This window comes from Salmo trutta, chromosome 24, assembly GCF_901001165.1.
Source record: "Salmo trutta chromosome 24, fSalTru1.1, whole genome shotgun sequence".
Taxonomy (NCBI): Eukaryota; Metazoa; Chordata; class Actinopteri; order Salmoniformes; family Salmonidae; genus Salmo; species Salmo trutta.
The window spans coordinates 9,995,576-10,008,675 of record NC_042980.1 but is presented as its reverse complement, the minus strand read 5'-3'; the positions used below and the strand labels follow the sequence as shown (position 1 = coordinate 10,008,675).

Sequence of the window (13,100 nt, the reverse complement as noted above, 5' to 3'; positions counted from 1 at the left end):
TATCTGCGTCCCCCTCTGTGTGAGTAGGCCTGCTTTAAAAAAAAAAATCTGTGAAGTTGTTCAATTTCTTATGTGGATGTTTAACTTCATACAGGTGCACCAAAACAGCACATTGTGGTTGATCAGTCACAAAATCAGTCATTGGTACCTGTCAGGGATGCTGCAATAATGTCCAGCAGATGGCAGTAACATACCAGTCACCAGGAAGTACAATTATCGACAGCGTCAAACAACTGCAGTAGCTGCACATTTTGTATTTATTTCACCTTTATTTAACCAGGTAGGCAAGTTGAGAACAAGTTCTCATTTACAATTGCGACCTGGCCAAGATAAAGCAAAGCAGTGCGACACAAACAACACAGAGTTACACATGGAATAAAACAAACATACAGTCAATAATGCGGTAGAGAAAATAAGTCTATATACAATGTGAGCAAATGAGGCGAGATAAGGGAGGTAAAGGCAAAAAAGGCCATGGTGGCGAAGTAAATACAATATAGCAAGTAAAACACTGGAATGGTAGATTTGTGGTGGAAGAAAGTGCAAAGTAGAAATAATGGGGTGCAAAGGAGCAATATAAATAAATAAATACAGTAGGGGAAGCGGTAGTTGTTTGGGCTAAATTATAGATGGGCTATGTACAGGTGCAGTAATCTGTGAGCTGCTCTGACAGCTGGTGCTTAAAGCTAGTGAGGGAGATAAGTGTTTCCATTTTTAGAGATTTTTGTAGTTCGTTCCAGTCATTGGCAGCAGAGAACTGGAAGGAGAGGTGGCCGAAGGAGGAATTGGCCTTGGGGGTGACCATAGAGATATACCTGCTGGAGCGCGTGCTACAGGTGGGTGCTGCTATGGTGACCAGCGAGCTGAGATAAGGGGGGACTTTACCTAGCCGGGTCTTGTAGATGACCTGGAGCCAGTGGGTTTGGCGACGAGTATGAAGCGAGGGCCAGCCAACGAGAGCATACAGGTCGCAGTGTAAAGTGAAGGATCCTATAAATAAAGACTGTGAATTTATGTACCATCTGTATAAATGAATACTATGCCTTTGAAGATTTGTCTCTGGTCACAAAACTATAGTACAGGATGTTCAGTTCAATCCATTCTGAATGTCAATAGATTTTGTTAATTAATTCTCATCAATCACAACATTCTACAACTGAGATTTCACTCATCTAAGTCTGGTATCCAGGGTAATCTGGTTAATGGGCTTGATTGGGGATTTGAAATTCAGAAATTAAAAGTTATTGAAACACCCTTTAACCAGTATTATATTTATCTTTGATTTGTCTAGAAACAATATCTGATAATGGCTGTGATCGTACTATTCAGGGAATCATATATTTCTGTCATTTTCCCCAGATAGCCATTGTCATGACGTTGGCCTGTTGGGGGAGGTTTATGACCCCCATAAATACCTTTCCCCTTTTCTCTCTCTCTACTTTATAGAGTTGACTCTTGTAAAGCCTTTGTAACATAGAGTCTGGTAACATCAAAAGGTGGAAAACGGAACCATATTTCGGTAATCCAACCAGTTGAAAATATGCATTGGTACTTAATGAATATGATCTCAGATCAGTTGTTTTCTGAGACGTTACTACTAATGACAGGATGACAAACTGTATCTTGGAAAGTCGACACATTCTAGTTATCAGATTCACATGGAATTGTTGTGCAATTTAAATGTTTAAATATGAAACTATCTGTGAAAAGATTCAATGTAATTTTAGCTTCTTAAATGAGAGAACGGTTTGTCATAGAGAAACTTTGCTCACTCAGAGGCCCAGCCCAAGTGAACAGACATTGGTTGTAAACTATGAAACACACCTTTCTCTTCACCCCGATATAAGCCCGTTGACAAAAATCCAACTTTGTGTTCCAAGGACGAGAGGACGGCGGTCCCCACGTTAAAAGGACAAGATCACCAACAGAACTAAGCCAACCTCAGCGTGAGCTCTGGTTGAACGACAAGAACCTAACGAAATTAGCATCGAATTTCAACGTGAAGATAGCGATCCACACGCCGAAAGGATGAATTTCGACTATACCAGCCAGAATATAGCATGAGCTTAAAGTATGGCAACTTGGAATGAACTTTGAACTCTTATTCACTAAAGAAGTGATACCTCCTAGCCGTTGCGTTAGCACGCTCCAGTTCACCACTAGACATTCTTCAGAGGACAAGAGATCCATGCTGGACAACCCAGCCTTCTATCTACGGCCAATCTACCGAAGCGCAGCTCAGAGTAAATATTTATTGCATTTTCCTTTTTCAAATGGGCGGTTATTTAGAATGCTTAAGATACTGTATTTACGATAGCATAGTTGCCTACGGCCCGATAGAGACACAAAGTATTTTTGTTCCTCAGTCTTCCCGCTCTTTCATTCAAAACCCAACCCCCTTTCTTTGTGTAACCAGCTGTCATATCTGTTCCGTCCGCCAGGGACATTTTCCTTTATGACATAATTTGTAATCATTGTATGATCCATTCTGTGTAGATGTAATTCTGTGTGATTATTTAGGTATTTAGTAAATAAATAATTAAACCGAATGTTGTATTGCTGATTCAACTTGTTAGCCAGGGTTCGTGAAGATAACCAAGAATTGACAACTTACAGATGAGACTGAATAAGGTGACGATTAAATATTGAGTGCTACTGAGGTAATGAGGTGATTTTATTACAACAATCATATCTATTTCCCTATCTACAACAAATCAATCAATATAAATTATACACAGTATACGCATTACCACCTGGGTGTGGTAGAAATTACATATACAGTGCATTCGGAAAGTATTCAGACCCCTTGACTTTTCCACATTTTGTTACGTTACAGCCTTATTCTAAAATTGATGAATACATGTTTTTCCCTCTTCAATCTACACACAATAACCGATAATGACAAAGCGAAAACAGGATTTTATACATTTTTGCAACTGAAATATTACATTTTCATAAGTATTCAGACCCTTTTCTCAGTACTTTGTTGAAGCACCTTTGGCAGCGATTACATCCTTGAGTCTTCTTGGGTATGACGCTACAAGCTTGGCACACCTGTATTTGGGGAGTTTCTCCCATTTCTCCCAAAAAGTCAAGGGGTATGAATACCTTTTAAAGGCACTGCATATTTCCCTTGACGGAGTGATGTTGAATGTAAAAAATGCTAATACAGTCATGCAACTTTTGGAAAATCATAGAATAGCCTCTAAATATGGAAAACATGGATACAGTTTGGGCTAAACTGTTGAGCAACTGGAATTGTCTATTATTGTTACACAGTTGTAGAAGTACAGCATGCATTAGTAAAGAGTTGTTTGGTATGTGTCCCAAGCAATTCTATGGTGACAGGGCAAAAACGGTACCTTACCCTTCTCACCTACTTCCCCCAGGAGACAGCTTACTGCAGAATGAGTGAGCACAGTTCTGGTGGTTGTTGGTGCTGATGTAGCAGGCTTATTTGCAGCATCCACCCTGGTCAAAGCAGGCTTTCAGCAGGTCCAAGTCCTGGAGGCTATGAGCAGGCCTGGAGGCCGCGTCCACACCACCAAACCCTTTGTCCAGAATATCATTGAGCTGGGGGCCAACTGGATCCAGGAGGACAATCCACTCTTCCAGGGGAGGCTGATGGGAGGAGCTATGGGAGGACAGGCTCATTGTAATGCCTGGAATGGAATCAATGGAACGGAGTCATGTGGGGTCCATTTGTTTGATACCGTTCCATTTATTCTATTCCAGCAATTACAATGAGCATATCGTCCTCTATCGCCTCCAACCAGCCACCACTGCTCTCTTCCTGCTAACCCAGGTAGCGGGGCTCAGCTAGCATCATGTGGCTGCAGGTCTACGTCACCCCTAGGTACTTGTTCTTCGAGGAGAGCGGGAGGCAGCTGCTGTTGGATGAGGTGGAGCAGGTATGTGCCCTCTTCAGTAGGTTCTCACCTCTAGCGCTTTTTATTCGGAGATGAGGCATACCACCCAGAGCTTGAGAGGCTACTTGGACGAGGAGGTCACCCAGTTGCCCCCCTCCGGCCTTAGAGGACTGCCCAGGGGTGTTTGAGTGGTGCAAGAGGAGCAAATGCACGGATGAGGCCAGGTCCTCCCTTGCAGCTGGGTCACTACATGGCCTTGGAAAGGGGACTTTTTCAACTCTCTGGGTCCTGGCAGACACTCTCCTGGACAGCCTTAACTCTGGAGCCATGCTGTGTGACAGACCAGTACACAGTATCCAATGGGCTGTGGAGAAGGAGAGCCACACCCATCCAGCCAGAGTGCTGTGCCAGGGGGACCAGTGCTTTACTGCAGACCAACTCATCGTGACCATCCCTTTAGGCTTTCAGAAAGAGAATGTGGCAGCCATGTTCAAGCAAGCCTTCCCAAAGTCCAAGGCCGATGCATATTGGACAAGATCTACCTGCGATTCGAGGACAGGTTCTGGTCCCACGAATGGGTCAGGATCCAATTGGTGTGGGACGCAGGGGAGGATGAAGAGGTATACCAGCACTCTCAGTCAGAGGGTGGGGCCTGGAGAGACATATGGTATAAGATATGTGGCTTCAACACAGTGGCCCGCCATCCCACCGTCCTCTGCGGCTGGATCACATGCCGGGAGGCCTGACATATGGAGAGCCTGGACGAGAAGATGGTGGGTCAGGTGTGTGTGAGGTGTGTGTCACGTCTGTCTATCACTCAGGTGTACAGGTCAGTGTCTATCATTGGGTGTGTGGGAGAGAGGTGTGGCCATCATATCTCATCACTGAGATATCTGACATTCCTGTTTAACCTTTCACCCTGTCGTTAAGGTGGGGTCTGTAGATATCCTCCAACGGTTTCGCACCATAGATTATATAAATGGATAATTCCATCGATCACGTGACACCATTCATCCCTACAGGAAGACTTGACAGGAAGATGGCGCCAACAGACATGGTAGCTCTGCTTCTAGCTCCTAAGCAACATTGCAGTATTTAGTTTTTTTGTGTGTTATTTCCTACATTATTAGCCCAGAACGTTATTTTGTGTTATTACATACAGCCGGAAATAACTTTTGTGTATCAGAGCGGCGGTAACTCACCAGCATTACGATTTGGAACCAATTCGGGAAAGTCGTATTCCTGGTAGTAATGCTGGTGAGTTACGGTCACTCTGATATCCAAAAGATATTTTCGGCTGTATGTAATAACACAAAAAGAGCGGGCAATTGAACTTATCCCAGAGGCTGCTCCAAGACGCCTTTGGCAGAGAAAAGGTATTCGGAGTGGACTTCTACTGAGGAGGCGTGCACACCATCCACCACTTCCGAGTATATTACTCGCTGATGTTCAGTCTCTGGACAATAAAGTGGACGAGCTAAGTGCGAGGATCTCCTTCCAGAGAGAAATCAGGGACAGTAACATACACTGCCCTATCCCATCTGGACAAGAGGAAAACCTACGTAAGAATGTTGTTCATTGACTATGGTTCAGCCTTCAACACCATAGTACCCTCCAAGCTCATCATTAAGTTCGGGGCCCTGGGTCTGAATCCCGCCCTGTGCAACTGGGTCCTGGACTTCCTGACGGGCCCCCCCAGGTGGTGAAGGTAGGAACCAACACCTCCACTTCGCTGATCCTCAACACAGGGGCCCCACAAGGGTGAGTGCTCAGCCCACTCCTGTACTCCCTGTTCACCCATGACTGCATGGCCACTCACGCCTCAATCATCAAGTTTGCAGACGATTACCAACAATGACGAGACAGGGCCCTCACCTCTTCTTCAATGTCAACAAAATGAAGAAGCTGATCGTGGACTTCAGGAAACAGCAGAGGGAGCACACCCCATCCACATTGACGGGACCGCAGTGGAGAAGGTGGAAAGCTTCAAGTTCCTTGGCGTACACATCACTGACAATCTGAAATGGTCCTCCCACACAGACAGTGTGGTGAAGAAGGCACAACAGCGCCTCTTCAACCTCAGGAGGCTGAAGAGATTCATCTAGACCCTCACAAAATTTTACAGTTTCAATAGTAGGTCTACCTTTAGCCTACTTGCACAGTACAGAGGTTGGCCTGACTGTGAAAGACCAATATGGGATTTATCATTCAGGCCATTCAGAGTGTATGTCAACTAACCACGTTTATATCCACAGCTTTTATACAAGTAAAGGCAGGAGTTGGAACCGGTTCAGGGAACAGAACAGAGAAATTATTAGAGGAACAGAATCTGAACTGGAAACGAAAGTGATTTATACTGTTACTGAACAGAACCGTTTTTTAAAAGCATGGGAACTGATTAATAACTGTATTTTACCACACTTTGCTATTTCTTTTCACATCCAATTTTAGTTATTATGATTTGCTGAAGGTATTGAACTTAAACAAAGGGGGGAATATTATCTTTATTGACTGCCATTCAGCATGGCATCTGAAGGGTCTTCATATAAAGACATATTAATCTGTGTTTATCCAACATAGCAAAAACGAAATACCGCAGTAGCTATCCCCATTTGACAATCTTGAATTTCATTGATACATTAGATCTAAACATTTATATTATAAAGCATATGAAGTAACTAATCTTTATATTTCTGCATTACAACATATAACTAAGCCCTTGCGGTCCTCTGAATATTGGCAGTACAAAGATACATTTTCAATGTTAAGGCTCATTGTGAAAATAAAGTATAGAACCAATATCATCTCCTGCTTAATCTTAAATGCTTGACACCTACATTACATATCCAGGTAGAATTCAGTGACACAAGTAGAAATTCAGGGGAAAGGTGCTGCTTACTGTGTCTATGATAAATGTCAGATAACAAATCGTATATAATTATTCCTATCACCTACACTTTTCCTCTTCCTAACTTGATTATTTAAATTACAACAGCAACATTTGAGAAACAAACAAAAACAATCCTAAAGCGCAATAATTTGATAACTAACCTACTGTTAGTCAATCTGAGAACGTGTGAATTGCAAGGCTAGATGACAAAACATGAGGGGCCTAATTTTGACACCTCAAAAAAACAGTGCTAGTGTTAACCATGTCTGAAATTCTCCCTATACTTTTGTTTTAGTGGATCTAATTTGGAATGATGCAAAGTCTACGCAGGGGCAATATTTCTGGAGTTTAAGGATGCACGAATAACGGTGCAAATTCAAGATACAGAATTAAGATATATATATAGTTCTTGCATTCCAAACTCCCTATGAAATAGATTCCCAGGAGAGTATTTGAGGAGATACAGTGTGATTTGACAACAGCACGCTGCCATTTTACTCTGTCAAAATAAGACCTGAGGTGTAGATATTCTTCTCCTAGAACAGACCCTTCTCTTTCTTCAGATTCTGCTGCTTCCAGGTGGGCATGGAGTAGAACTCTACCCGGGACACACCCAGGATCAGAGCAAAGTCATCATTGGACAGATACTCCTGGAAAAGATCGAGGTATGGTATAGTACATGTTAAAATAGATGAGTGACTGACTACAATAATCAGGAATTTAGCTGACAGCTACACTGAAGTACAGACTGGCGAGAGACCAATCATGGAGATCCATTGTTATTTTACCTCCTTCTTGGTGGGGTCAACCCCATCGGGCAGGTCCTCTGTCTGGCGGTTCAACAGCTTGTCTGCAGGGAAGGTGGCCCCAACGGTGGGGGACAGCAGTGGTTCTCCAATGTTCTTGGAGTTCTTTTGAGTGGAGTTGGATGTGGTTCTGTCCTGTAGCCATAAACAGACAACAGACCATTCATTTAACCAGAGCAGAAAATAATATCTGACTGTGGTTTCTATGATGATGCAATAATTGTTTGTAAATGACTGGGCTAGGTTAGAACACCTGGTCAAATGGTAGCTAGACCTTTGGGAACTTTATTGGTGGATTAGAGACTCACCACGGTGATCTGGATGATGTCAGTGGCGTCCCCAAGCTCAGCCTTCAACTCCTGGTAGGATTTCCCTCCCTGTAGATATAGAAAGCAAAGCAGCTTGTTTAATTCAATCTTTTGTGCCCTGAGTAAAGAGACTTTGGTAACACTGCCTGAAGCCAAGCGGTGTAACGCATCATTATGCAGTTAGAATGCATTGTTAGGCTTGTCATACGTATTTGACCCTCTTACAATATGTATTATCATCTCATAATTATCCTGACTACAAAGCATGCTACATACACTCCACATGTGTGGGTCCCAGGCGTGGAACCAGCCTGTGAAGGTGGGAGGCTCAAAGCCCTGTTTGACCAGCACGATGGGGGTGTCCATACTTCGACCACCTGGGTGGGTCCTCAGGTACTCATGTGCCGTGGGGACCACATTCTCCTTCTCTATTTGATTAGCTCCCTTGCCCAACCACAGGAACACCTGAGGAGGAAGAGGACCTCTTGTGTTTTAAAAGAACCAAACCTCCAGATCGTAGATTGATGGTAGTGCTGATCGATTAACCGAAATGTCTTTTATTTTTGTTTTTTAAAACAACTAATTGACTGACAGTGGTTCAATTATTTGAATTCCATTTTTTTGTGAGCTCAATGCGCACATTGCACAGTTTCTCTAGAGATAAATCAGATCTAGCCTCAACTGTGCGATGTAGTAGGGTGTTGAAGTTTCCAACAGTCCAATAATCTACCTAGTTTAGTGCACAAAGCGTGATAATTAACTACAACGACCATAATCTTTTGTTTGTCTGTGTTTCTTTTAGCCTGATACGGAAGGGACAAGAATGCGCAATCGTGAGGGCACATAGAGAGCAGCTGTTGCTTCGCGAGGCATCTCTACCTGAAAAGACATTATCAAAGTGATTTATAGTTGGTATTCAGCAGTCATAAAAGTATGCTTTATTCACTTTGAAGATCTACAAAAGAGTGATTTTGTCAGACAGCATAGGCAGCAGCTCTATAGAGATGAGATGATGACTTGGAGTGAAATAATGAAGTCATCAAATAAAACATATGTAATATACACCTCAACTGAAATATTTTATGAAGTAATGTGAATAAATTATGGTTAATAAAGGAATAAGCAGTAATGAGAAGTCACTACCATCATGGAACTTTAATTCATTGTTTTGTTCTGTGTTACAGCATTCAACCCAAGTAATCGAAAACCGAAATGGAAAACCGTGATTATATCTTAATAATCTAACTGAAACCAAACCAACCCCAAAAAGCACTAATCGCTCAGCACTAATTGATAGAGACGACCAAAAGACAGTACAGTAGTATCCTGCCTGAAGACCAAACTGAAACAACGGGGAAACACAGCACATCAGTTTAGATTCCAGGGTTAAAAAGTCAGGTATTCACCATATCCCAGATGTCCAGCAGCATGATGTCATCTTCGTCCAAGTCGTCCTGGTTAAAGTTGGTGACCTCCGTGGCCAGGAAGCGGCCTGTCTGATTGGAGCACTCGAAGAGACGTGGGGTGATGTTGTTGTGCTCTTCCTGAAGCCTTGGTAGAGACCACAGACGATCCAGGCAGAAGGCATCAGAAGGGGATGTCATTTTCAGTTACATTGTACTAGACAGTGTTTTGCTGTCTAGTACAATGGGTTTATGAATAAATTACATTTAAACTCGCTAACTGAGTTCAGTTGAATAGGGCCCTTAGGGAACTATAAAACCAAGGGATCAAGTGTGGTACCTCTTGCTGTTGGCATACTGTGTCTTGCCTCCCAGATTGACCCAGAAGTTAGCTGGCTCCTGGCCCTCTGCAATTACATGTTTTTCCCTCCTGGAGATGATGTCTGCCAGGGATTTGCCCATCTCTCGCTCATCACCACTACAGCCCTTCAAGGGATAAGAGTCATACCTGTCGCATAACTAGGTACAGCCCTTGTACTCTCCTCATCAGTGCTTAACTGGAGAACTGTTACATTGTCAAACCTGGATTACAAGTTTATGGCGTTTATCTGAAATGGTGCTTACCTTTCCGTACCACAGATAGCAGAAAGTGTCAGTGCTGAGCACAAAGACGTCGTTGGAGTTGAGGGATGAGGAGCGTGCTGGCACTTCGATGGCACGGGTGTTGAACTCGTTGGTGCCGTGGATGTGGAAGAGACGAACTACCGGCTGGACATGTGTAGAGTTGGCCCTGGAGCTCCCCTCCTGCAAACCGTGATTACAATCTTGATGAGATAGGATAACATTCATGGTGAGATTCCAATCACCAAGATGGAACCAGAGGATGTCAAACATAATTTGGACTTTTTTAATTTGTCTCGTAATTGAATAAGATCTATGTGGTCTCATATTTCAGTCACCTCTTGTAAGATGAGACAAAGGAATACCATGAAGAGCCTACCTCATAGACCACCATCTTGCCCTTGAATATGGCCATGAGGTGGAGTGGTTCTTTCCCCATGGGCACTCGGACCTGAACTGGCTCACCGCTGTACTGCTGGTCGATGTTCACGGCTTGGAAAGCAGAGGCAGCCAGCTCTCCGGTGCTCGCATGGCGACCCTACATTGTACACATCAAACACACCATAGTTACTGTACCTTTCTGCATAAGGTTGCATGGAAAGCAAGCAAGCCAGAGACTAAGTCATGGAATTAAGCTCTGCTCATATAAAACATTTCTGGTATTATCAAAGCTTGATTGCCAGGCAGACAGAGAGCTATGCCGATAATGCCAAAGAGGGAATGTTGGATAGTAGGGTGTTCTGACCTGCCATATGTATAGTATGTAGTGACTCCTGTTGCTGACTTCATATTTGTAGAGGATGAGATAGCAGTCGCCTCCATAGAAGTGGCCCAACCACTTCCTTTCCACAGGCACCAGTTCACTGTCCTCTAACCTCCACACCTGATTGGAGGAAAATGGGAAGTGTTGATATCCATTGGATATACTGTCACGTCCTGACCAGCAGAGGGTGTTGTTGTGTAGTTTTGGTCAGGACGTGGCAGAGTATGTCTGTGTATGTGTGTTCTGGGTGTTGTATTTCTATGTGGGTCTGTGTGGCTCCCGATCAGGAACAGCTGGCGATCGTTGTTCCTGATTAGGAGTCATATATTTAGGAGTATGTTTGTCACTTGGGTTTGTGGGTGGTTGTGCTAACACTGCTAGTCTTTTTGTTTGTAGTAAGCATGTCGTGAGTTTCATGGTTTCCTGTGTATACTTTGCTTTAATTTATTATTCTTTACATTAAAAGATGAGTATCCGCATTCCGCCTGCAGTTTGGTCCATTCAACACGGCTTCAACATTTGTGACAGAACCACCCACCTTAACAAGACCAAGCAGCGGAAGAAGGAGAGGAACGCTGAGTACATGGACTATGGTGAGAAATGGACCTGGGAGGAGATCTTGGAGGGAAAAGGCTCCTACACTTGGGAGGAGATCCAGGCTGGAAAGGATCACCTTCCATGGGGACAGGTGGAAAGAGAGAGGGAGGAACGGCGAAAGGCTGGTGAGGACCGGGAATGCTACCGGGGTACACGACTGGCGAGGAAGCCGGAGAGGCACCCCCAAGAAATGTTTTGGGGGGGGCACACGGGTAGTTTGGCTAGGCCAAGGAAGAGCCATAAGCCAGCTACCCGTGATTATGTGGAGGAGCGTATGGAGTGGAGGGCGCCGTGTTTTGCTGAGGTGCGCACTCTCACCAATACGCATGCACAGTCCGGTGCGCGCCATTCCAGCCCCTCGCAGATGCCGTGCTAGAGTGGGCATCCAGCCTGGTAGGAGGATGCCTGCGCAGCGCATCTGGTCGCCGGTACGCCTCCTAGGACCAGGCTACCCTACTCCCGCTCTACGCACGGCAACCATCAGGCCCCTGCACAGCCCAGTTCGCCCTGTACCAGCACCCCGCTCGTACAGGGCTGCTAGTTCCATCCAGCCAGGACGGGTTGTGCAGGCGGTGCGGTCAAGGCCACCTGTGTGCCTCCATGGCCCAGTCTTTCCGGTTCCCGCCTCTCGTGCTATCCCGGAAGTGAGTACCTCCAGTATGGCACGACCAGTACCAGCAACCCGGACCAACCCTCCCATGAGTCAGCCTAGTCCTATTCAGCCTGTTCCCGCTCCTCGCACTAGCCCTAGGGTGCGTGTCTTCAGCCTGGTACCACCTCTAACAGCCCAACGCACCAGGCTTCCAGTGCGTCGGCCCAGCCTCAAGAGCCCGGCACCAGTGTGCAGTCCAGAGTATCCGGCACCAGTGTGCAGTCCAGAGTATCCGGCACCAGTGTGCAGTCCAGAGTATCCGGCACCAGTGTGCAGTCCAGAGTATCCGGCACCAGTGTGCAGTCTAGAGTATCCGGCAACAGTGTCTAGTCCGGAACCGAGGGAGTCTGTCTGCGACCCGGAACCGAAGGAGTCTACCTACGACTCAGAACTGAATGTGACTAACTGTATATTGAATGAGTCTGCCTACAGCGTGGAAATGAGGGAACCTGCCCACGATACACAACGGATTGAGTCTGTCTACAACCCGGACCCCAATGAGTCTGCCTACAACCTGGAGGGCAGGAGGCCGGAACCAGAGCCACCTCCAGGATAGGTGGGTTGGGGAGGGAAGGTGTAGCACAGTGCCGTCGTTGACGGCAGCCACCCTTCCTTCCCTCCCTTATTGTTTAGGGGGTATTTGTATTTGTTTTTGTTGTGGTTTTGGGGGATTTTGTTGTTTCTTTTTTTAGGTGCATTTGGGGTATGCACCTTTGGGGGGGGGGGGTACAGTCACGTCCTGACCAGCAGAGGGTGTTGTTGTGTAGTTTTGGTCAGGACGTGGCAGAGTGTCTGTGTATGTGTGTTCTGGGTGTTGTATTTCTGTGTGGCGTCCGATCAGGGACAGCTGGTGATCGTTGTTCCTGATTGGGAGTTTTTCCTAGGGAGTTTTTCCCAGCCACCGTGCTTCTTTCACATGCATTGCTTGCTGTTTGGGGTTTTAGGCTGGGTTTCTGTACAGCACTTTGAGATTTCAGCTGATGTACGAAGGGCTATATAAATACATTTGATTTGATTTTGATTTGATTTGAGTCGTATGTTTGTCACTTGGGTTTGTGGGTGGTTGTGCTAACACTGCTAGTCTTTTTGTTTGTAGTAAGCCTGTTAGCCTGTCGTGAGTTTCGTGTTTATTGTTTTCCTGTGTATACTTTGCTTTAATTTATTATTTTTTACATTAAAAGATGCCTGCAG

The 13,100-nt window shown here is 45.0% G+C and overlaps 1 protein-coding gene across 4 annotated transcripts in view; it reads right to left on the bottom strand.

Moving 5' to 3' along the window:
• Positions 1-6,355: 6,355 nt before the first annotated feature.
• Positions 6,356-13,100, bottom strand: part of LOC115160648 (villin-1-like) — a 33,730-nt gene continuing 26,985 nt past the window's right edge. For all 4 annotated transcript variants that reach the window (XM_029710888.1, XM_029710890.1, XM_029710889.1 and 1 more), the window contains 9 exons: positions 10,643-10,780; positions 10,277-10,435; positions 9,901-10,080; positions 9,617-9,762; positions 9,280-9,424; positions 8,150-8,338; positions 7,874-7,942; positions 7,548-7,700; positions 6,356-7,409 (listed from right to left, as the gene is read on the bottom strand). In XM_029710888.1, the coding sequence (XP_029566748.1) occupies positions 7,296-7,409; positions 7,548-7,700; positions 7,874-7,942; positions 8,150-8,338; positions 9,280-9,424; positions 9,617-9,762; positions 9,901-10,080; positions 10,277-10,435; positions 10,643-10,780 (1,293 nt within the window). In that variant the 3' untranslated portion in view covers positions 6,356-7,295. The remainder of the gene's footprint in view (positions 7,410-7,547; positions 7,701-7,873; positions 7,943-8,149; positions 8,339-9,279; positions 9,425-9,616; positions 9,763-9,900; positions 10,081-10,276; positions 10,436-10,642; positions 10,781-13,100) is intronic.